Here is a 22123-nt window from a genome sequence, read left to right as displayed (position 1 = left end):
TTTCAGGTTAAATGGGAAATATTCTTTTGCTGCATCTTGTGAGAGTTACAGAACTGATCACAGTAAGGTGATGCCCAGCTCATAATGCTGAGCAGATTTCTCGGGGCACTGGAAAATGCCTCTTCTATTTGCATCAGTGAAGTGATATCATGACCAATAGCTTCTGCAGATACTCCACAGGTGGCTCAGGTCTTGCTCTCAGTGTCCACATGAGTACAGAGATCTTCCGAGTTGTGATATTTCAAAAATATCCGGATGTTCCCTCACAACAAGGTGTCCACTTTCAAACTCTCCTGGATGGTGAGAAGCTTGCTTAGAGTCAGCCTGAGAGTGGCTGCCCAGTCACTGACCGCAGCTCAGTGGTCACACACATGGGATGTCTGCTTGATTCTGTGAGGACTCAGGCTCAAGGGGGTGTGAGCAGTCCTTGGAACTCCATGGGAGAAGTCCCACCAAGGGAAATGGCAGTGACCACCATCACCTGCTGCAGATCCACAGGCTCGCAGGTTCTGCACATGATGTCTTCTGTTTACTCTTTCCACTGGGCTCTGCTCAACTTCCTCGTGGCATCTGGGTGTCAGAAAAGTGATGTGCCATGCCACAGCTGTGTGGCCCGATGCCATTTGTGTAGATGTTGTTCTCTCGTTGTCACATTGGGGTGACTAGAGAAGACCTGCGATTCTGTTCTGGAGCCAGAGTTTAAAAAGAAATGTAATTTCTGTCTGCACTTCAAAAAGTGGCTCACCTGTTAGGTACCCGGAAGGTAACCTTGTACTCAAGGCCAGATCAGTTTCTGAGTGGGATCATCCCCATTTGCAGTTCTTTGCTGCCAGAGGCTTGCTTTCAGCTTCAGCCAGCTGGATAGTACAAGTGTGAAGAAAGTCACCATAAGGAAATGCTCAGCTAATCAGCAGCATTAATAAGACCCAAAGATCAGTATTCTGATTCAGGAATAGAAACTAAAACTAATGTAAGACTTATAAAGGCACACCAGTCTTCCAGGAAGCAATACACAAATCCAGAAATACCCAGGGCTGCTGTCAGTGCCAGAGGTAAGTACATTTATGTGAAAGGCAGTCCTATTTCTCAATAATCAAGATATTTACTGTAGTTGTATCTAAAGACTGGAGTGTAGATACAAATGTGTGTTGTTGGCACGAGGATACGTAGGAGACAGATGTGGATTTGTGCTTTATGTCTTTGAATACATTACTGTATCTTGAGTCTTGGGTCCAGCTTCAAACTATTAACATAATTTTGTTAACCTTGGAATGGCAGGAAGAATTCAAAATCCAAAAGAACTTTTACTGTGAAAAGAGATCTCAAAGGCATTTAAGAATGGAGCAATTTAGTTAGCTTATGTATTCATCTATTTTATTTTCATTGTGATAAATAACTAGAATATTCTTCTTAAAGAATCAGGGCAATAAGGCTGTGCGAGTAGTTGATCATGTCTCTGTTGATGTGGAAAACTAATTTTTCATGTTAAAATGTAATTTTACTCTGTATAATTCAGAATTTCTCATCTTCAAGAGCTAAGATGCAGAAAAATGCCTTTAGTATCTTAATTCTAAGTATATCTTAAAAGAGATCTTTATTATATTATGTATCATTCATAAAAACAAACATGAAAAATAAAATTAATAATTTTTATTTTAAAAAATATTTTATAAAATAAAATGATGGTTCCTAGATTCTTAATTTTCCTGTTGGTGGATTTTTACAAAACAAATAAGTAGCCTTGATCACCTGCAACTATTTTCCTCTAGACCCTCAACTGGGAAGGGATGAAAAAGTCATGGGGCCAAAGTTGCTTGCCACTATGGAAGATAAAATGTGTATAATCAGGCAGGGCTGTGTTGCCACCCGGTATGTATTTGTTACCCTCCTTTCTGTACTGGTATTTTTTTCCTTGGCACTGATTTAATTTTAGTTTTTTTGAAAGTTACAGATTAAGTAAAGATGGGAAGTTGGTTGTGGAAATGTTTTTGTCTGGATTGCCAAGATTATGAGTACCAATGAGAAAATGGCTCAAGCTTTGCCTGTTCTCATAGAAGCGGTTTGGAAAATTTAAAGGGATAAGACATTTGATTCTGCTCTTTGATTAGTCAGGGAAAAACAGATGCAGTACTGCTGAAATCAGGGAATTTAAACTTGAGTATTCACACAATCAACCATAATGTGCTAAACTGAGCAAGGCTTCGTGTACAAGACAGTTTAAACAACCATCAAGTTCAACTTCCAGGTAGGAGTCCACACCTCCTGCATCCCAGAGTGCCTATCCTGCTGTGTTGTGATTACTTATGGACCCCTTTTAGAGAAAAGAGATTTGAGAGGGTGTGCATAGAACTGAAAGGGATCTGGACAGAAAGGGTAGAGGAAATTTTGTTTTCTGACCTGCTCTCCTCAGTTACTCACAAATCTTTTCTACACAGGTCCCTCATCCAGAGAGAACAACAAAGGGTAAGAGATGTAGCTCTGTCACTCACTTCTGCCTGAGCTACTTGGCAATTTCCAGAGACATCCTTTTGCCTTGTTTTATTCTTACTATCCCTTTCCTCAATCTTTCTTTTCCAGTTGCCTTACTGCTTTGACTGGTGCTGATCTCTGAGTGGCGATGAGTTTGCTTACCCACCCAACAGTTCTCGAGGTGGTGCTGGGGGTTTTCTGAAGCTTTCATCAAATTCCAGCTCTAGATGGCTAAATTGCAACATTCCTCAAGCTGCTCATTTCTGATGGGAAAAGCTGGGAGTGGGAGTCCTGGCTGATATTGAGAGTAGGCAATGTACAATGGGACCAAACGTTATTGAAGTGCTGGGATCACAGTACTGCTGGTACTCTTCTTCAGGTGGAAGATGGAGCCAAGAGTCTTCCAAAGAAATTTTCCACCTAGACAAAATGGACAGGTGTACCTGCTGTATGAAATCAGGCGGAGAAGACGTGCTGTCCGGAGGAACTGGTGCTCGAACAATGGTGAACAACATGCTGAAATCAACTTCCTGGAAAATCGTTTCAATATCAGGCCACAAATTCCTTGCTCCATCACCTGGTTCCTTTCAACTAGTCCCTGTGGAAACTGCTGCAGAAGGATTCTGGAGTTCCTGAGGTCACGCCCTAACGTGACCTTGGATATATATGCAGCCAAGCTGTTCAGGCCCCGAGATTCACGGAACCGACAAGGTCTCTGTGACCTGATGATGAATGGAGTCGCTATACGTATCATGAACCTTGAAGGTAACCCAGCTACTCTAAGTGTGGATTGAAAGTTCTGGGATTATGTGCGCTCTTAGTTTGTAACAGAGGTGATTGATGGCTGGCTTTGGGGAGTGTTATGAATGATCAACAAGAAAGCCAAATTAATAACTGCAAAGAATTTTATTTTTGCGACCGAAAACACGGTCCTCGACAGCCACAGCCAAAGAGACAGCGTCGAGCCCAAGATCGGCACTGGGCGAACCCAAATCCGACTTCCATCACATCGGATTCCCTCTGTTCACGAATGCTGTCTCCAGCAGGGCTGTTTTACAGAGTTTTTAATGCCTGAGGCAGAGCTGCCTCGTTTGTCACCCCAGATATGCGTGAAGTTTCTTTTCACTGTGCAGGGTTGGACAATTGCTGTTTCTTGGGTGGTGGCGGGTGCTGATCATGTCAGGAGAAGTTGGGTATTCAGATGTATGTTTTTGACGATTTAGGTTATCTTGATTTATGATATTTATAAAGTACTGATTGTCCTTGGGTGCTCCCTTGTGGTTCCGGGTGAGTCCCATCTCCTCACCAGCCAGGTCTTTTTACTTGTTTATGAGGCATTCTTTCCTGCTGCCACCAGGAGTTCTGCAACTTCGGTGTGGTAATCTGTTTCTGGGTTGTCTGTGGTTAGAGGCTCATTGGATGTTTAATTTATTTTACAATTTTGTTTTTTATACATTTTCCCCCTAAGCATGAATTATTTTACATTACATATTACAGGGAGGATTAGTGAGTGCAAACATGTCACTCTCTTCTGCCTTATTTCTTCCCCAGTCTTCCCCAGTACAGCAGCAGGACCAGCATGGTCATTTCCTCTTGCCAAATCGGAAGGGCTGAAGGTTTCTCTAGCTATGCACACCTCCTTTATATGCAGTGTAAAACCCTGTCCCTCCTAGAATACACATGCAGATCAGTTGCCAGCTGCATCAAGTAATTGATTTCCCTTGGTAGCTGGAGGAGAGTAGGAAACTTGTCTAAAGGATGCTTTCAGATGATGCATCACAGAAGATGTGTCTTGCCTTTTTCTGTGTGTATCTTGCTTGCCTGGTAATGTTTGGCTGTAAAAACAGTCCAGACAAGCAGCTCACAAAAAGGAATGTATATTTGAAGAGATGAACCTCACACACCTGTGTGGATATTTACCACTGGGGTGTGGAGCTATGAAACCCACCGGATCAAATGTAATCTTAAAGGACATTACTTATATTGGGGGCGCTGGCTCTGGGATTATAGCACAGAGCATTGTCAGAAGCTCTGGCCATCCTATCAACACTAAGATCAGTATGAAGCTGCTAAATGTTAGAGTGTTCACTCCAGCTTTTCCCTGATCATTTGGATAAGTCAGACAGATTCATGATTGAAGCATCTTGTCTTACCAAAGCTGTGTTCTCAAGCACAAGGCTGCCAAAAGGAGAGCCTGACTAGCTCTGACTGCCTGTCCCACTTCCCTTTTCACTCCTGCCACTTGCTGATTCCTTCTCTCTTGGCTTTATGCCAGAGCATGCTATTTGTGATAAGGGTTACCCGAGCCACCACAATGATCAATTTCTCTCTCTGGCAATTCATTTTTAGACATATTGCTACTCTGCAGAGTTTTGGTTCCCCTTTCCACTAACTTATTTGTGTAGTTATTTGTGCACACCTTGTATGAATATCTTTGTCCTTTACTGTATTCTTACTGAGAAACAAATGACTCACCGACATGTTAATGAAGAAAGAACTGGGCATCCCTTCATCAGGAGTGACTGGGTATCTCTCTTCTTAGATTACAGGTACTGCTGGAGAAATTTTGTTGCACACCAACCTGGAGAAGATGATTATTGGCCCCAGAATGTCACTTTATACTTCATTCTGAGTAGCATAGAACTCTTACATATCTTTTTGGTAAGTAGACACCTGAAAAAAACACCAAGAGCAAAAATAAATGCAAAAAATCCAAGGAAAAGGAGATTTGGATGATCCCAGCAATGGTGTTAGCAGAAATGATAGTAGGAAAAATAAGCATATGCTTCAAGCTGTATAAACAGAGAGCCAAGCAGGCAAGGGATTGCCAAAGGACTATGCTGCTACATTGTGCCTTTTTGGCCAGGAGCAGAGAAGAGAAGAGATTTAGCACTGCTCTCAGATTTTAACTAAGGAAAGGGTACATAATTTCAACCCTTTGCATGAATCAGCTACCAGTTCATTAGCTTGCAGTTTACCGGAGCTATTTGACCCCAGGAGCTCCTTCAGCTCTGTAATCATGATTCAAGTATTCTCTTTTTGCCTCCGGACAGGGCCATGGAGTTCAGTTAAGTTCTGAGCAAGTTCAAAAGCCCAGATGGGTGGATTTACCTTCAGGATCAGAATTTACATATTAGAGTATAATATGACCGAGATTTGCTTTCCATTTTTCTTGCAATCCATACAACTGCAGAAGTTATTTGTACAGCCTGATATCCTACTGAGAAAGAGGAAGTGGTCTAGTGAACAGGAGAGAAGACCAGGACTGGAGTAAACTGTGGGGCTCAGCCACCCTTTATGGGGCAAGCCAGTTCTTGCTTGAACTGGTCTCTCTGTGCAGAATGGATATCAGGAGGCAGAGGAAGGGATGCACAAAACTGCTGGCAGGGACTTAGAGTCACAGACACAAACCTAACCTGTTTGTAGGATGCTCTGATCGCCTTGTTTTATTTCTGGCTGAGGAAAAGGTACACATTCACTTCATTTCAGTTCCATCCACCTCAAACATTACACAGGACTTTCAGTACGTCAAGACCTGACCTTTCCATTTCTTGCCTGTGTAAGACATTCAGGTGACAGGATACACAGTCAGTAGCAATATCCAGTCAATCAGCTGATCTAACGAAGTGCTTTATGCAATGTAATGGTTTAGGAGATGTTTTCCCCTTGGCGTTCAGCCTTTCTGAGTCTCCTAATGCCTGAGATGATTCAATAATTTAGCAGCTAACGCACGATCCAGCGCACGGTGCGATGCCTGCCGGGAGCTGAGCAGAGCTGGCTGCTCAGTGCTCCTCAGTGCTGACAAACTGCTGCTGACTCAGCACGGTCCCCTACAGCGGTACAAGGGGAATCTGCCCTTCAGGCCTTGGTTTTAAAGAGCCAGCTAACAAATTGCCTGTCCCAGCCAGGCAACCTCGATGATTTCTGCAGAGTCCTGCCGGCTGGGAAGGCTGCTGGAAGTCAGGCACTTGCTCAACTGCCCTGCTGTCTCAGCTAAACACAAACCACCCCTCAAATAAACATGCACAGGGCCCATCATCAATAGTTCTAACCACCAACCCTCCACAGAAGGATTGGGAATGTCTCTGTGCTCAGCCCCTTTGAACATCCTGCCCCGTTTTACTAATTATGCAGGGGTGCAATGAGGTGAGTGAGTTCCAGGCATGTACTCCAGAGAAATACACACGGTTGCATCAAGCCCTGGCCTCCCTGGCAGAAGAAAAACACTGAGGAACCAGAGGGGATTTGGTGGAGTCCCACTGCAAAGGGCAGGGGATGGGGGCACTTGCCCTATGAGGAGAGGCTGAGTGCACAGGCTTTCCTTGACCTATAGAGAAGGTGGCTAAGTGGGAGCTTAGTGCAAAACTGCAGTTTTCCACTACATAAAGGCAGTAAGGACATAGCCAAACTCTCCTCAGTGACGCACAGAGAGAAAACAAGGTGACACATGCAAGCTGCAGTGAGGGAAATTCCAGCAGGATGGAAGGAAAAAGTCTCCCCTGACAATGGTGCTGTACTGGAACCTGGAGAGGCTGTCACCTCCATCCCTAGAGACACTGAGAACTTCCCTCTGGGCTGCCAGATCCAGCCTTGGAGTTAGCCATGCTGCGAACATGGTGTGCGACTAAAAACCCCTGGGGAGGGCCTTTCTAACACCCCCAAAAATCTGCCTTTCCACAGGATCCAACTTCACTTCCCCTGCATTCAACTATGCCAGTTGCAACCTTTTAAATATTTCTGTTTGTAAATAGTCTGTATTTCTAGAAGTGGCGTACATGGCACAGTAAATTATGAGGTGCTACCCTGTTGTCTGGAGAAATGTATCTTGAGGCAGATTATTTAACACACTGAAGGAGGATCAGAGTGATATCCTGGAGCAGATGCTTTATTTTCAAATTCTCTATCATGCTGAAGAGACAGCTTAAGATTTTGATATCAAATTTTTAACTTTTGTTTTCTTCCTCCATAGGAGCTTCCTCCATTTCTGGCAAACTGAATGCTAACGAGCATCACTACCATTCTTTCAAGCTCAGCTTATGCATTAGTACAAGACCAGAAAAGCCAGTCCCTGGCAGTCTCTTCTTCTGCAGCCTTGCTAACTTTCTTGCTGCCACCAGAGAAGACTCTTTTCACTGTCTGGGCATTGCTAAGTATTGAACAGAACAGGAGGAGTGCATGAGAAGCCATCAGGAAGCTCGGATGATGCAGCCAGGCATCCAGGACACTCTGGTCTTTACAGACCTTTTCGAGAGTCCAGTGGGGATGGAGACCATGCCCCACAATCAGGCCTTCCATGTCTGCAGATTCTGCAATCACATTCTGCAAGTGTCCTCTTGAGAGGCCAGCATGTAATATTTTTCATGCTCTGATCTGTTCCAAAGAAGTACTCAGCAATGAATTCTTGCTTTCAGAATTTCTTGTGAAGATCACTTTTATGGCTACGTGTGTATGTTTCAAAATATATTTCATACTATTAAAGTATTTATGCAATACTGTAGTAATGCTTCATTTTAAGGTTTTATTTATGAGTGTACACTTTATTTATGACTGTAAAACCACTGTAATAAAAGGGAAGACGTCAACATTGTGGAAACTTTGCTTTTCTTGTTACCTCCTTGGTAGATATCCTTCCCTTGTAATTCCACACTCTGGAGACATAGGTGTTCATTGCAAACTGGGGAAAAAAGTAAAAAGTCTCTGCTTTTCCAGCTGGAAACACAGACTGGAATGGTGAAGTAGGAGATATTGAAAGCTCTGAGCTCTCTCTATTGGAAGAAGGCAAAAAGAAGCTACAGGTGTGTTGGGTCTTGCAGCAGTTTTGAATTTGAACAGCAAAAAATGTAGATCATCTGGGGAGCTCCATGTGTCATGATTCCCAGCCTCTTCAAGCAGGAGGCCCACTGTGTGATCCCAGTGGGGAATGTGCTGGTGCTGGGATCCCCCGCATGCACAAATGATAACTTGAAGAACAAGGCAGGGGCTGGTGGGAGCTGTGCCTATCTCTTCCAGTTTATTTATGCTTGTAGCATCCTCTGGCCATGCAAAAATCTCCAGATGTTTAGCAGACTACTGAGACAGCCAGAAAAGCTGCAGGCTGAGGAAGCAGCTCCAGTCCCCACAGTGTGGGAGTGTATCTAAGGCTGAGCACAGCTGGCTGGGGAGTGTCTCTTACGTTAGACAAGTAAAACAACTCCAAACAATGTATAGCACAGCTAAACTTTTCTTCCCCCTGTCTAGGGCCTCATATTGGATGTCACATGCTCTCTTTCTGGACATTATAGTATTTAATCCTTGTTTCCTTAAGGAGCAATCAAATCCCTTGATCAACATGCAGCTTAGTACAGCAGGGTCCATAAACACTCATGCCCAGGGCTCAGCCCCTTCCACTGAAGGCAGGAGGACAAACTTTCTCTGCTCTGTTTGGAAGCTTGCCAGTTCCAAGTCAGCCTAGTGAAGTTTTTCACACTAGTTTTATCTGCCAGAGTGAATTTGCAATCTGCTGTATCTCTGCTGTGCTCCTACTGGCATGTGAAGCCTAGAGGTGGGTCTACCACACTGGGAGCCTTTACAGGCAACCACAGAAGGCAGCTGGTCTGCTCTCATCTTCTTCTGGCCCTCTGGACTGGTAAAAACAGTGCTGTAGATTGGGATAGTTCTTAAGTGTGAATTAATGGCAAGATTATAGTGGGGACACATCAACACCCTCCCTGCACTGGAACTTGGGTGCAACAGCAGCAACAGCAACAGAGTTTTAGCCATATCTGATGTGGGTTTGGAAGCCTGAGGGGAAACCTGCCTAAGACAAAGTGTATGAGAGGTTTAAAAGCCAAAGGCAGCCTCCAGAATCCTTGCCACCCTTTGGTGCCTCCCCACTGCTATGACCTCGGCTCTTGCAGCAACCCACTTTCTCCTTGCCCAGCAGGGGCTCTGCTCCTCATTGCTCACATTGTCTGAACAAGGGTCTCTTCTCTGCCAAATCCCTTCATCTTTCTTCTGTGAACCAAATCTGACTTCCATCACTGTGAATATTTAATACATATGTGAAGAAATAATGACATTTCTGCTCCTAGAAACGCTAAAGGGTCAGGACCAGGGAGAGTAGAAAAATGTACTCAAAGACAATGCTGGACACAAATACATGTCGACTGAAACCCCCCTGAAGGGACAAGTAGCAAGGGAGATTCCATGACCCTGAAACCCCTTTCTATCCTGATTTCCAAGTACCAGCACGCAGCAGAGGAAGAGAAAAGGAGGGAGAAGCCATGCTTGTGTTTGCAAGGGTCTGGAGTGTGCCTTTGCATTGTTCAGTGGTAATCTGTTTCTCATTACTGCAAAGTCCAAGGACACCGTGTACTGACCTGGAGGAATGCTCTGTGCAGCTGTGGGAATGATGTCAGTGTCCTGTTCTTCTGTGGACATGTTCTGGGGCTGTTCAGAGACAGGCTTTGGGAGCTGTTTGCAGCATGGGTCAGCACCCCTTCAAGGCAACACCCTCAGCAGGGTGGCAGATACCCCGTGCACCAGGAGATGGCAGCCATGCCCAGCTGTCCACACCAGCTGCCATCCCATTTTTCCTGTTTCCTCTCTTATCGAGGACTCCACAGCTACCTGGATGTGCTTGTGTTCAGAGTTCATTGCTGCAAACCATGCAGTGTTGATCAAATGAGACTGGGGCTTTCAGCCAGCACCAAGGCCCCTGGTCTGGCTGTTCCCCACAGTGTGGGGAAGAAATGCTCTCCCAGAAATCACAAGTCCCCATTTCCCACAGCTCAGGCAGCTGGGACTGCAGGTATATTTGCCACAGTCCCCTTGAGAGCTTAGCTTTTGCCCAGGTGCATATAAAGAAGAGTGACATCTAGAACAGCACACCCACAATCTCCATAAGGCTGTAAAGACAAGTGGTTCTCAAAAATATACAATCAGTAGTGAAATGTTCACTATATAAACAGTCTCCAAAGCAAGAAAAATATCTTGGGTTAATAAAGTAATGTTACTGCATAACAGTCACCCTCCAGGGAGTTATTCTTGGCAGAGACACCTAAAGCGTTTGAGGCTGAATTAATTTAGAAAGCCAAATTAAAGAATAGCTTGTAACAAACAATATGAATTGGTATTTGTGAACAGAAAAAGTGCAGTTAAAACAATCTTGTGTGCAAAAGAGCTAAATTCCTATAGCTGAATCACATGGATTAACTCTAGAGTCCACTCTGAATTTAATCAGATTTATGTTCAGAAGAATCTAAATATAGGATGTATTTCTAATCTAGTTCATGATTCTTTGCATTTACTCATTACATTTTTTTCTCCTCCTGTACAATGTCAGCTGTCGTCATGTTTCAACAAGTATCTTCAACTCAGCGTTAGTCAAAATTTAAGGAAAACTTGTATCTCAACCCCTTTTTAAGAAAATGGTAGTTTTTTCTAACAATTTCACTGAGAAGGACAATGATGTTGTACAGCTACATGTCAAAAGTTGAAAGATGAAGATTCTTTATACATCTTTGCTTCTCTTCTTGTTTTGTGAAGCATATTGCCAGCCCTTTTGTGTCCAGTGTGGTCAATTATGAGTCATGAATGGGCACAATAGGCTGGCCATCAATGAAAGAAGCATCTCAGATAACTTCAGAGGTTTTTGGTAGCATGTCCAAAGTACCCGAACAATTTATCTGCCTTGATCTGCTGGGTGACATTGTCAATAACTTTAAAGCTACAAGTAAAAGTACGAAGACAGTTTAATATTTCTAGGTTGTACCTCCAGAAATCAGAAAGAAAAGGTGACATATCAATCCTCAGTGTCCAATATACTTCCTTCACCCACATGACACCAAAAAAAAGACAAAACCAGATGCTTGTTTGTAAGACCTTTATTTATATAAATAATATGCACCATATGAAACAAATATACAACACCATGCTTGCAAATTAATGCTTTGCAAAGGACTGTCATTGCTATTGCTGGTCAAAATTTCCCAAGCTGAGAGTGCCTTGGGAGCCTGAAGTTGTAGGAAGCTTGCGAGGCAGCTGGTTGTGACCTCTGCTAGCAGGAGCAGGCCCTGTAGGGGCAGGGCTCTGCTGTCCCAGCACCAGGGGAGGTGTTCTGAGGAGCCTCCAGCCCTACCCAGAAAGAGGAACAGGATGGAGCAGAGAACTTGCAGCCACCATGAAGGAAATGACAGAGCACACCAGAGTGTGGGGCACACTTAGCCTCGTGCAAGCCCCAAGAGGTTGGATTGAGGGGGACAATCCTGCTGTAATTCAGAGGGTGGGAAGGTGGTGGTGAGCAGGCATGTACTGTGAATCTATATCTTCAGCTTGTAAAGACTGTGTCCACCAGATCAGGAGCTAATGGGGTCCCCTAGTGGAAACAGAGTGATTGCCAGGCAGGAGGATGGTTAGGTTTTGGCCCCCACAGAAGATATCTCTTTGCAGGCCAAAGAGCTTTGCGTATGCCAGGATTTTTTTCTGGCCAGCTCTCAGTAGAGTCACATTGCTGACCATATTATGGGCAATAAAAAACTGGGAAAAACAAAAGACTATGGGACTGTAAAGGTGCCTCCAGTAGAGGCAGCTGGCTGGGGAGGGAGCACATTGCATGTCTGGTCTAGGGGGAAATGCTCAGAGGATGAAGAGCACTCCACACAGTCAGAGCTGTGGTGCTCTGCACACAATCCTCTTAGAGAGACCTGCTAGCTCCATGTGAAGTCTTCAAGCTGAGCTACCTTGGCTGTCAAGGACTCACTTCAACACTCTCAGCTGAGCTTTCCAGTAGCTGGTCAACTTTGCTGTTAATACATAAGCTGTACCACCTCAGCCGTGATGGTTTTCACTTCCTACCAGCATCCAGGAGGACAACTAAACCATTTCACAGGGGAGAACACAGAGCAGCTGAGTATAGTGCAGCTCTAAGAGCCAAAAAATGTGCTCCCTGAAGCCTTCATGAAATGTGCAGGTCAGTGCAGCACCAGTGAGAACACAGCCACACAAACAGCTTTGAAGGCTGTCTGCTCCCATTTGGGCAAGGCTAAACCCAGGGCTCCATTTAATGGATCACCTGGATTAGCTCTGCAGGGAGTGAGGGGAGGCAAATCACTCTCTGGCAATGTCACTGCAGTCCTGGCTATTCCCAGTTAGCAATGGATAAGGTGTGAGCCTGGGGAAGGTGTCTTCACAAGATCAGCCTGATTCTCCTTGGAAATAAAAAGTAAAGGTAGTCTTATCTCTAGACACAGGTCTGGAAGGAAGAGAGACGTCAGGAGGGAAGAGGAGAAAGATCTGTTGTAAGGGAGAGAGTTGGACATCAAAGAGCGAGTGTTTGTGAAGTCTTCTGATTGCTGATGACTTTCACTTCAAAGTCCCAGAATTTTAAAAGCATCTTGTAAATCATCTACTTCATACAGTGGCTGCAGGACAAAATAGAAATGGTAGGTCAGTTGTCAAGTGAGCAAGAACCCATGAATATGAGGAAGGAATGGCAAGAGATGGGATGAGAGGGGGAAGAGGGGGAAGTGAACAGGGAGAGGAGAGATGAAGAAAGTTGGAGGAAGAGGTATAAGGGATGTGGAGGATGAAGACACATGAGTGAATGAAATGGCAGATGGCAGGGATGAGCAGCAAGTGCAGAGAGTAATTATAGTGAGGAAGAGAGGAATAAGCTGGGGGGAGAGGCACTGGAAAAAGAAGAAGGAGAATTGGCCCTTACCAGGAGGATTCGTCGAAGTTTCCTGGCAAGATGGACAGAGTTTTCATGCAGCCCTTCCCAGCCTTTGAATGCCTGTTCCCTGTTCTCCACAAATGTGTTCCAGCAGTAGAAGTAATCTGTGCAAGGTGCAGGGGAGTTACAGGGTGCTTAACAGGACACTGATCACTAAATCACCACACTCTGCATCATCTCCTCTGGCTCCTTGCCCTACCTTCTCCCCAACACCCCTTGGCTCTCCATCATCTCTTTCTTGCCTGCACAACTCACCTTTGAAGGTCATGATGGCGATCTGTGCCCCGGCCTTGTGCAGGCGCCTCAGCCCCTCGGGCTCTGCCTTGCGCTCCTCGCAGAAGTAGAGGCGGGCCATGAAGATGCGGAGGCTCAGGTTGGGGTAGGAGCGCAGGAAGCTGGCGATGTGCTGGGCGCAGTCGTAGCAGGGGCTCCAGGAGGTGAACCAGGTGATGCGGTAGCAGCGCCCCGGGTCCAGGTCCCAGGCTGCGATGTAGCGCAGGAAGAGCACCTCCACGTGGCAGCCCATCTTCGGGAAACCGGGAGAGACGGGGACCAGGAGTCAGCAGGGAGTGACAGGGGCAGGGAGGGAGGGCTGGCCTGCATGGGGTGTGAGGGAGGAGAAGCAAGGTGCAGGGAGTGCTCTTGGGTCAGCACACACGGGGACAAGGCACGGCAGTACTTAAGGGCTAGGGAAGCGCTGGTGGGCACTGATGTGGAGGGACGTACGATCGGGATGGGCGGGAGCTAAGCAGGAAGGTAGGGAGACTGGAAAAGCAGCAGGGGGTGTGGGCATCTCGCTGGTAACACACGCGGGGGTAGCACAAAGTACAGCTTTACCCGGAGGCTGCATCCCTCAAACGGTGTGAACCAGCACAGCTCCCAGGTGTGCCTGCACCTGCACAGTGCCCAGGTGTGCCTGCACCTGTACAGTGCCCAGGTGTGCCTGCACCTACACAGCCCCAGGTGTGCCTGCACCTACACAGCCCCAGGTGTGTCTGTAACTGCACAGCCCCAGGTGTGCCTGTACCTGCACAGTGCCCAGGTGTGCCTGCACCTGCACAGTGCCCAGGTATGCCTGCACCTGCACAGTGCCCAGGTGTGCCTGCACCTGCACACCCCCAGGTGTGCCTGCACCTGCACAGTGCCCAGGTGTGCCTGCACCAGCACAGCCCCAGGTGTGCCTGCACCTGCACAGCTCCCAGGTGTGCCTGCACCTGCACAGCCCCAGGTGTGCCTGCACCTGCACAGTGCCCAGGTGTGCCTGTGCCTGCACAGCCCCAGGTATGTCTGCACCAGCACAGGGCCCAGGTGTGTCTGTACCTGCACATCCCCAGGTGTGCCTGTACCTGCACAGTGCCCAGGTGTGCCTGTACCTGCACAGCCCCAGGTGTGCCTGTACCTGCACAGTGCCCAGGTGTGCCTGTACCTGCACAGTGCCCAGGTGTGCCTGCACCTGCACAGGGCCCAGGTGTGCCTGCGCTGCTGTCACAGGCCTCTGCTCCCTGCTGCCCGAGGCAAGCTGGAGCTGCAGGCTCCAGAACAGGCTGGCAGGGTGTTCCCTCCCCCACCTGGTTGCGCAGGTATCCAAAATCCAGGGAGCAGGAGGTGGCGCTGTCCCGGCGCTTCACCACATAGCACAGGTAGGTCTCACGCCGGCCCTTGGCCTTGCGCAGGTTCCTGAAGTTGTAGAGGAAGAGTCTCCTTTGCATGAGGATGCTGCAGGAGAAGACAAGAGAGAATTTACATTTACTCATGCAGCCAGTTGTTTACCATGTCTCTGTTGAGGCCTCAGCACCAAAAATATCCCCTTCACATCCAAGCCTCTCTGTATGAGAAGAGTGTCGGTAATTTGCATGAAATGTTCTAGGGAAAGGATGCAGACGTGACTCTGGGGATGAAGCAGGTGACTTTGTGAGTGGAAATGGTGTGTCAATTAATAGTGATTAGTCAAACAGCAACTATGGCTGGGCAGAGTGTAAAAATATCTGAAAATATCCAGAACATGGACACTAGGGAGGGAGGAGGATGAAGGCATCTGAGAAGACCTGTGAAGATGAGAAGGTGTGGAGTTCAGCCATCAAGAGATGTTATTTTTGCTATATGAAATCCAGAAAGTCCACTGGGGCAAGGGATGGACCAAACTAGAATCTCTCCAGAGAAGACTGGACTGAATGCCTTCGAAGCAGTGCCTAAGAGAAGAGCAGAGTTGAAAATATGCAGGAGCAGGGAAAGATGCCATCCAGCAGCTGATGGAATATGTAAATGGTAGCCATGCTGACACTTCCCCAGACACAAGTACCATTTCCACAGCAGACAGACATCAAGACTGGCATGAGCCTGCTCCTGTGCCCAGGGACCATGCTGGGGAGAGGCAGCAGGAGCACAGGGAGGCTGTAAGGCAGTCATGAGCCACCTCTGACAGCCTCACTGCCAAGTGGAGGGACACAGGCAGCTGGGTTCATTGAGGTGAGATACTCACCTCCCCCGCAGCAATGCAAAACAGAAGTGAATAGGTTAAAAATAATCATGTCCTTTGTCATCTTTTCCCACTGTTAGGCTGACGTTCAGTTTAAGCTGGGGTAAGTTGAAGAGATACTGAGCTGGGTTTTCCGGAGGATCTCCAGTGAAGTGTAGAAAGGGGGAATTTGGGTTTGTTAGGAATTTAAATCTGAGAGTCTAGGCACTTGTATACACCCTTCATCTGTTTGCTAGTGTCACCATAAAACTTGAGCACTGCAGAGCACTTAAATGACCAGCTAATAGGCATCCTCTCTGCCCCTGCAGGAGCTTCTGTCCCTTGTGCACCCTGACACATGGCCACTGCATCACAGGTACTCATTCATACAGTCATGCACATCCTCTTGCTACCTGGTGATGTGATTTGAGGTTGTGTGTCACTCCCTACTGCTCCTCACCTGAATCACAGACATTCTCCCTCAGGCAGCCTTGCTGCCCTGATTGTCCCACAGAGAGGCAAACGCCTCTTTCCTGCCCTGTCTCCCTCAGCCTGCAGTGCACAAATGCCTGTCCTGCTCACACAGAAAGAGGAAGCACACACACACTCTGCTATGCCATGCTTTGTGCTGACAGGCTCCTGCAGAAGCACATCACATTAGAACTGTCCCATAAGAACTGTTGCAGTCCTGCTCTGGTGTGTTGCAGGTTGTGTCAGGAGCAGAGCACGAGCTGATCCCACTGCATTCCGTCACCCCTTTCTCTGGATGTCCATGGGGTGTGCCCGTTTCCCATACCCACTGTATGTTCTTCACCATCTTTCTCACTCTTGGAGCTGACTCACTCCCTACCACCTTGGATTCACCCTATTTCCCTGCCTTTGTGCAAACACCTGTGTATATTCCTAACACACACACTCACACGCATATTGGTCTCCCCAATTTTTTTTTCTCCCCAAAATTATCAACCAGTTGTTCACCACAGGTTTCTAAGTCTTAGATGTGTTATTGCAGGGGTATGGAAAAGACTGCCCTGTAACAGAGATGCTGGAGTGGGGATCTGTTCTGTGGTGACAGATTCCCAGGTTGTCCAGAAAGGATAACCCAGAAAATTGCACAGGTGTGTAGGTCAGAGGCTGGCAAAGCACTTACCTGGGGTGTGCCACAACTGCAGAAAACAGAGCAGAGCCTTGTGCACATGGCAACTGCTTGCTGAAGAAACACATAAGCCAGGAGAAGAACAATTACAATTGTGTTGATGTTTCATTAAAAACCATACGGAAAAATGCTTTTTATCACATCAAAAACATAAGGGAAAACAGACTTTCCCTTTTCTAGTTTTTTTTTTAAGTTTTGGGCAAAACCATTTGCTTTCAAAATGTTTCTGATTCTTCTTCTAATTGTCCCTTTTCTCATCTCATTCAATGTTTCTCTATTCAATGTTTTTGACCCTGCAGAGTTGCATGTGGATGCAAATAAGAGTGAAGAACAAGAAATGACCCCAAACCACAGAAAAATAAAGTTAGGATCACTTAGATTATTTTTCAGTTTCAGAACAAATCGAAGACAATTTGAATCACAGAAGACACTTGTTCAACTAGAAATGTTCATATGTTCACTAACATCAGCTCTTTTTCTCCCTTTCCTCTGGAGTTCACCATCCCAGGTAGGATTTTTTCCCCAGGGAGGATTTCAGAATATGGCTGGTGCAAACAGAAGAATGAATGAACAGATGATGTGTGGAGCAACTGAGCAGATGTCTGGCTAGGTGTAAACTGCTGGATACACATGCAACTCCTGTGGCAATAGCATAGCTCAAGGGAAAGGAGCAAGGACACAGGAGCTGTGATTACACCTGGGCACTGAAGAAGTGGCTTGAACAGAGATTTTCTCCTCAAATAAAGATTCATGAAATCAGAGTGAAGCCCCCTGAGTGTGTGCATAGTACACCATTGTGGAGACTGATTAGCCATAATAAGCTCACAGACTAATTGCAGTGCAAGTAGAGGATTGAGGGGCTTAAGCGGCAGATAGCATCTGACTGTTCATCCTTCTGTTATCATCCTTTGTTTCTAGAAAAGAAAAACAATGAAAGGAAGAGAGAATAGCCACAAGAAAGAAATGACAGAAAGGGAAAAGAGCACAGGTGGCAGACAGTCAAAGAGAAAGAACAACAGAGACACAGAGATTCAAGTTGCAAGAGCAGGACAGGCAGGGAGTTAGATCAGTGAGTCAGATGGGGAAAGGGAAAGGGATGGTCAACACCAGAGGGAAAGCAAGTTAATTCTGACAGAAAGAGTCTCATTTCTCATAGGAGCAAGAAACTAGAGACACTCCTTTTACCTGTCCATGACTCCCAGGGTCTCTCTCAGGTGATGGGATCACAGGGAGGTTATCTCGCTGACTCTGTCTCTGCAGTACTCTGACCTGATGTACAGAAATGTGGACTGGCCTGTGTGTCCCCTCCCCATTCACCCCTGTCTATTCCCTGCTGGCTTTCATCGGGGTGTGGTTGAGGGAGGAGTTAGAAGGGTCTCTGGAGCTGCAGGAGCTGAAGGGAAAGATGTTGAGATGCAAAGGGGCATCAGTTCTGAAAGATGCTCAGCACCTATTGGTCACCACCCCCCCTTCCACTGCCTACCGGCCCCCTCCCACCTGCAAAATTATTCTGAAATAATATCAATAGCATAACAAGGCAGGAAACATTGTCTAGTGGTTAGAGGGGGCCTGAGAGCTTGTGTACCACTAGTGTGAATGTGGGCAAAACCACACCATCCCTCCGGGCTTCGCATCACGCAGCTGTGCAGGGATGGCGGTGACCCTGCCCTGCTCCAGCACAGAGGCTGCAGCTCTGTGCAGCAACCTGGAGCCACCCTGCTGGAAGGAGCTCAGGAACAGCAGCTTGTGGGCAGACTTTCCCTGCTCCTCTGTGACCCCCTGAAGGTCTGGCAGTTGCGTGGAGCAGCACTGAGCTGAAGATGAGAGTGAGAGGGACTCAGCTCCCAGGGCTCCGTGGGGAGAGGCTAGCCTCAGCTTGGCACCCGAACATTGTCACGGGTGTCTGAGCCCTGTCAACATGCCAGGAGTGGTGGCAGACCTGCACTGCAAAGCTGCACACAAAGCACCAGTGGGGAGTGACTCTGGGCCTGATCCTGCTGTTCCAGGCGGTGCTGGCACCAGCACCGAGCTCTGCTGGTGGCAGGGTGACAGTCAGGACCCCCTGACTGAGTCTGCGCTGTCACAGCCAGGCTGGCACTCAGGATGCACACACTTTGCTCTGCCAGCACTGCTTGGGGCTACCCAGGCTCTGCTGCTGCCCTGGCAGCCACCCCCTGTGCAGGGCTGAAGGGCAGCAAGGCTGGGGCAGTGCCTGGGGCTGGCCCCAGTGCCCAGGAGGCAGCCAAGGCACGTTCTGCTCTGCTTCTGCCCCAAGCAGGCATGGCTGAGTAGCAGGGCTTTTGTTTACCTCATGCTAGGGTAGCTCTTCTTTTTTTCTCTGCTTGATTTACTTTCCTTATTAATTTTACTGGTTTTCAGAATGCTAAGGCTTTGTGAAACCAGTATATGCAAAAACAGGCAAAGGAGAGATGAGTTGCCAGAACAGAGCAGACTCTGTAGCCCAGCTCTTGGAGAGGACTTGTTTTTGAGAGCACAGAGCATGGCATACTCCAGGAAAAGGAGAAGCACTCCTGCAAAGCCCAGGCATGGGCTGTCCTACTCCTCAGGGAAATGCCTGAGTAGGACACAAACTCAATGAACACCCATTTTGGCAGCTGCATTGGTCTCAAGAGCTGTGGCAATTATCCTCCTTGAGGATCTGGCTCCTAGTGCTTGACCAAAGCTAGAAAAGACTGAAATCCTTGAGAATCCCTGTCCTAATTAACAGAGCCTAAGAGAACAGTCTGGCTAATGAAATAGCTGTCCCCTTTAAGCCTTTGCTCTAGTAGCACCTTGTGACAAACCTCCTAGGTCAGAGCAACAATCACACTTTAATACTAGATTTTCTTTTAATAATTCAAAGGGCACATTTGTTACACAGGACATTAAAAAAAAGAGAAAAGCAAAATCAAAAAGCAAAACACTCTGGGAAATCTGCTTCTTAGAGATCATAACCATTTGTGTTTCATTCCATAAATCAAGTAAATTCACTTTTATTCTTGGGCTGGTTCTCAATTTTCATAGCCAAAAGATTGCACAAAATTTTATATAAATTTTCTACTTTGAAAGGAATATCACCATGGCCAGCTTGGTTCTCCCCATAAATTTAATTGATGCAAAATTATTCTCTCAAAGGTTTTACATGTCAAGTCTCATAAAATGCATAACTAGATCCTTTCTCTGGTCCTGCCTGTAAGTGGAATTTGTCTTTCCATGTTTAAAACATGCTCTTTCCCCTAAATGTTGAGAGTTTCTTTGCTCTCCACAGAGATAAAAAAGAAAGAATGGATGAACAAACAGATGAACTATAATTAATGGCAAGGCTCTCAAGTCTAAGCACTGCTGGAGGCTTTCTAATGCCCTTCATTTAGACTGGTAACTTCCTTCACATGTGAGGTCCAAGTGCACAAAGTCAGCGGCAGAGATTCCTCTGCCTCTATCTGTAATCCCCAGAGCAGAAACCTGCTGGTGCGGATGTGCTTTAGAGTCTTGTAGCAAGTCTAGGGGACATTTCAAGAGGCACCTTCAGTTCCTAAGCAGTTCTGCCTAAAACAGGAGCTGCACCCTCTTGCCGCAGCAAGATTTTGCTCATTAGCAGATGTCACTCCTGCTCTGGTTAAAAAAAAAACAAACAAAAAACCCAAAAAAAGTAGTTTAGAAAACCGTGGGAGGGTTGCTGATCCCTGATCTCGTTGCTTGTCCAGCTTTCTCCCTGGTTGTAAATTTCCAAATCTGTTACATGTGTCAAGCATAGGCTGGGAGCTCATACCCAAGGGGATATGCTGATCCCTTCAGTTTTCTGTCCTTTCTGTTCAGTGAAAACCTCTTTGGAGATGGAAGAGGAAAATACTGAAGATGCCTCCATCACGGTTTCTGATCAAAGCCCAGGTCAGTTAAAAGGCTGCTGGGGAAAGCTGGAGAGGGTGCCTGTGCTGCTGTGTTATCTAGCAACAGGCACTGCTCCACCTTTTCGGGATCATGGAAGAATGTTCTAGCATCCCTTCAGGTTTCTTGCACTCAGGGCTTTATTTTCTGTCTTGGAGTGAGAACAAAGAAATAAGTGCTGGCTGAAGAGCAGTGGTCAGGTGGAAGGTGGGGTGAGAGGAGGAATGCCACCATTACTTTTACAAAAGATTCAGAAAGCAAATTACCAAGAAATTAGACAGCAAAAATACAGTGAATAATTTAAATTATCTAGCCCCAAAGCAGAGAAGAGGTTGCTTGTTTAGTCAACAGGAAGTCATGTGTTGGTGCATGCCATTATAAATATATATTTATTTTTTCCATTCACCCTTTGCTCAGAAATCGCCTTTTGAAAGTAGCGCCTCTGTCACCAGTTGGTTGGTTTTGCACTGAACACAAGAAATGCAGACACCTGCTCACCCTGGCCTCAAGAGAAAACCTCAAACAGAAAAACTTTCTCTGCTCCACAAGTGCTGATGCACCACAGCCACTGACTTGCACAGAGATGCTGAGCAGGGCAATGGTGGAGCTCCTTGCACTAAGGCACTGGCAGATAAATAAGCTGCTATGCTTATTTATTATAAGCACGTGGAACACGTTCACTTAATACCAGCATATATTAAACCTGAGACTGTATGTCAAAATGCTTATTTATTACACACACATTTCACTGGGTTCACTCCACAAAGATTCCTCACCCTCCTTAGAATGACAGACCCAACACAAAGGTAGTGCACTTGCTCAGACACTGTCGGGCATACCACTCCCATTTTTCCAGTCCTGGGTGGAAAAAACCCCCTCCACACTAGGTATAGAGCAGCTTGCTGTTAGGACATGGGGAAGAGAGCCTTGTCCCTAGAGCTGCCACCTCTTCCTGTGATGCAGCAGTGGATGCCGTGCCTGGGGAAAAGGTTTCAGCCATTGCTTTACAAAGCAGTGATTTTTGCAGAATGTGCAGCACCACAGAGATTTATAAAAGCTGTGAGGATGTGTGTGTGGTCTGCCTGGGGTGGACTTCACCAGAGAGGGATGGTGTGGTGCTGGGGTTTGCAAATGCAAAGCCAAAGCGCTGTGGGGTGAGTGTCACAGAGGCTGCATCTAAATTAGACAAGAACAAGGATTCCAGGTTATGAGAGGGAAGGGGGAAGTAAAAAAGGCAGGAGTTCAGGATGTGTGGGAGGGTGAGTTTACAAAACTTGCACTGCTGCATGCTGCAGGATTGTCAATGATGCCACTGATGCAGAATTGAGGGTATCTGGTTGCCGAGCGTGCATTAACGTTATATGTTATTGTGTGTTTTACTAGCAATTCAGCTTTCCAGGCTTGCACTGCAAAATCTTTACCTGGAGACTTGACCTGCAGTTTATTT

At 46.5% G+C, this 22123-nt stretch overlaps 2 protein-coding genes across 2 annotated transcripts; one reads left to right on the top strand and one right to left on the bottom strand.

The window, feature by feature from the left end:
• Positions 1–209: 209 nt before the first annotated feature.
• Positions 210–5205, top strand: LOC115903149 (C->U-editing enzyme APOBEC-1-like). The gene is made up of 5 exons (XM_030947410.1): positions 210–300; positions 951–1052; positions 2436–2463; positions 2849–3234; positions 5012–5205. Exons 1-5 carry the CDS (start codon positions 210–212, stop codon positions 5203–5205), a joined length of 801 nt encoding a protein of 266 aa, XP_030803270.1.
• Positions 5206–12753: 7548 nt separating this feature from the next.
• AICDA (activation induced cytidine deaminase) lies at positions 12754–14934 on the bottom strand. Its single transcript, XM_030947397.1, has 4 exons — positions 14749–14934; positions 13436–13706; positions 13169–13284; positions 12754–12869 (listed from the first exon to the last, which is right to left on the bottom strand). Exons 1-4 carry the CDS (start codon positions 14932–14934, stop codon positions 12816–12818), a joined length of 627 nt encoding a protein of 208 aa, XP_030803257.1. The 3' UTR covers positions 12754–12815.
• Between the last annotated feature and the right edge of the window lie 7189 nt (positions 14935–22123).

Source organism: Camarhynchus parvulus, chromosome 1 (genome assembly GCF_901933205.1).
Source record: "Camarhynchus parvulus chromosome 1, STF_HiC, whole genome shotgun sequence".
Lineage (NCBI taxonomy): Eukaryota > Metazoa > Chordata > Aves > Passeriformes > Thraupidae > Camarhynchus > Camarhynchus parvulus.
Note: the sequence above shows the minus strand (reverse complement) of the source record. Positions and strands in the feature narration are given on the sequence as shown.

What these genes read in the sequence shown, in the direction of transcription:
- LOC115903149 (XM_030947410.1), top strand. Translation starts at nt 210, where the DNA reads ATGAGTACAGAGATCTTCCGAGTTGTGATATTTCAAAAATATCCGGAT. An exon ending in TCCAGAGAGAACAACAAAGG is followed by an intron (nt 2,464 to 2,848) that starts GTAAGAGATGTA and finishes ACTCTTCTTCAG; the next exon opens with GTGGAAGATGGAGCCAAGAG. An exon ending in ACGTATCATGAACCTTGAAG is followed by an intron (nt 3,235 to 5,011) that starts GTAACCCAGCTA and finishes CTCTCTTCTTAG; the next exon opens with ATTACAGGTACTGCTGGAGA.
- AICDA (XM_030947397.1), bottom strand. Translation starts at nt 14,934, where the DNA reads ATGAGTAAATGTAAATTCTCTCTTGTCTTCTCCTGCAGCATCCTCATG. An exon ending in CGCCATCATGACCTTCAAAG is followed by an intron (nt 13,285 to 13,435) that starts GTGAGTTGTGCA and finishes CACCTTGCACAG; the next exon opens with ATTACTTCTACTGCTGGAAC. An exon ending in AACTTCGACGAATCCTCCTG is followed by an intron (nt 12,870 to 13,168) that starts GTAAGGGCCAAT and finishes TTTGTCCTGCAG; the next exon opens with CCACTGTATGAAGTAGATGA.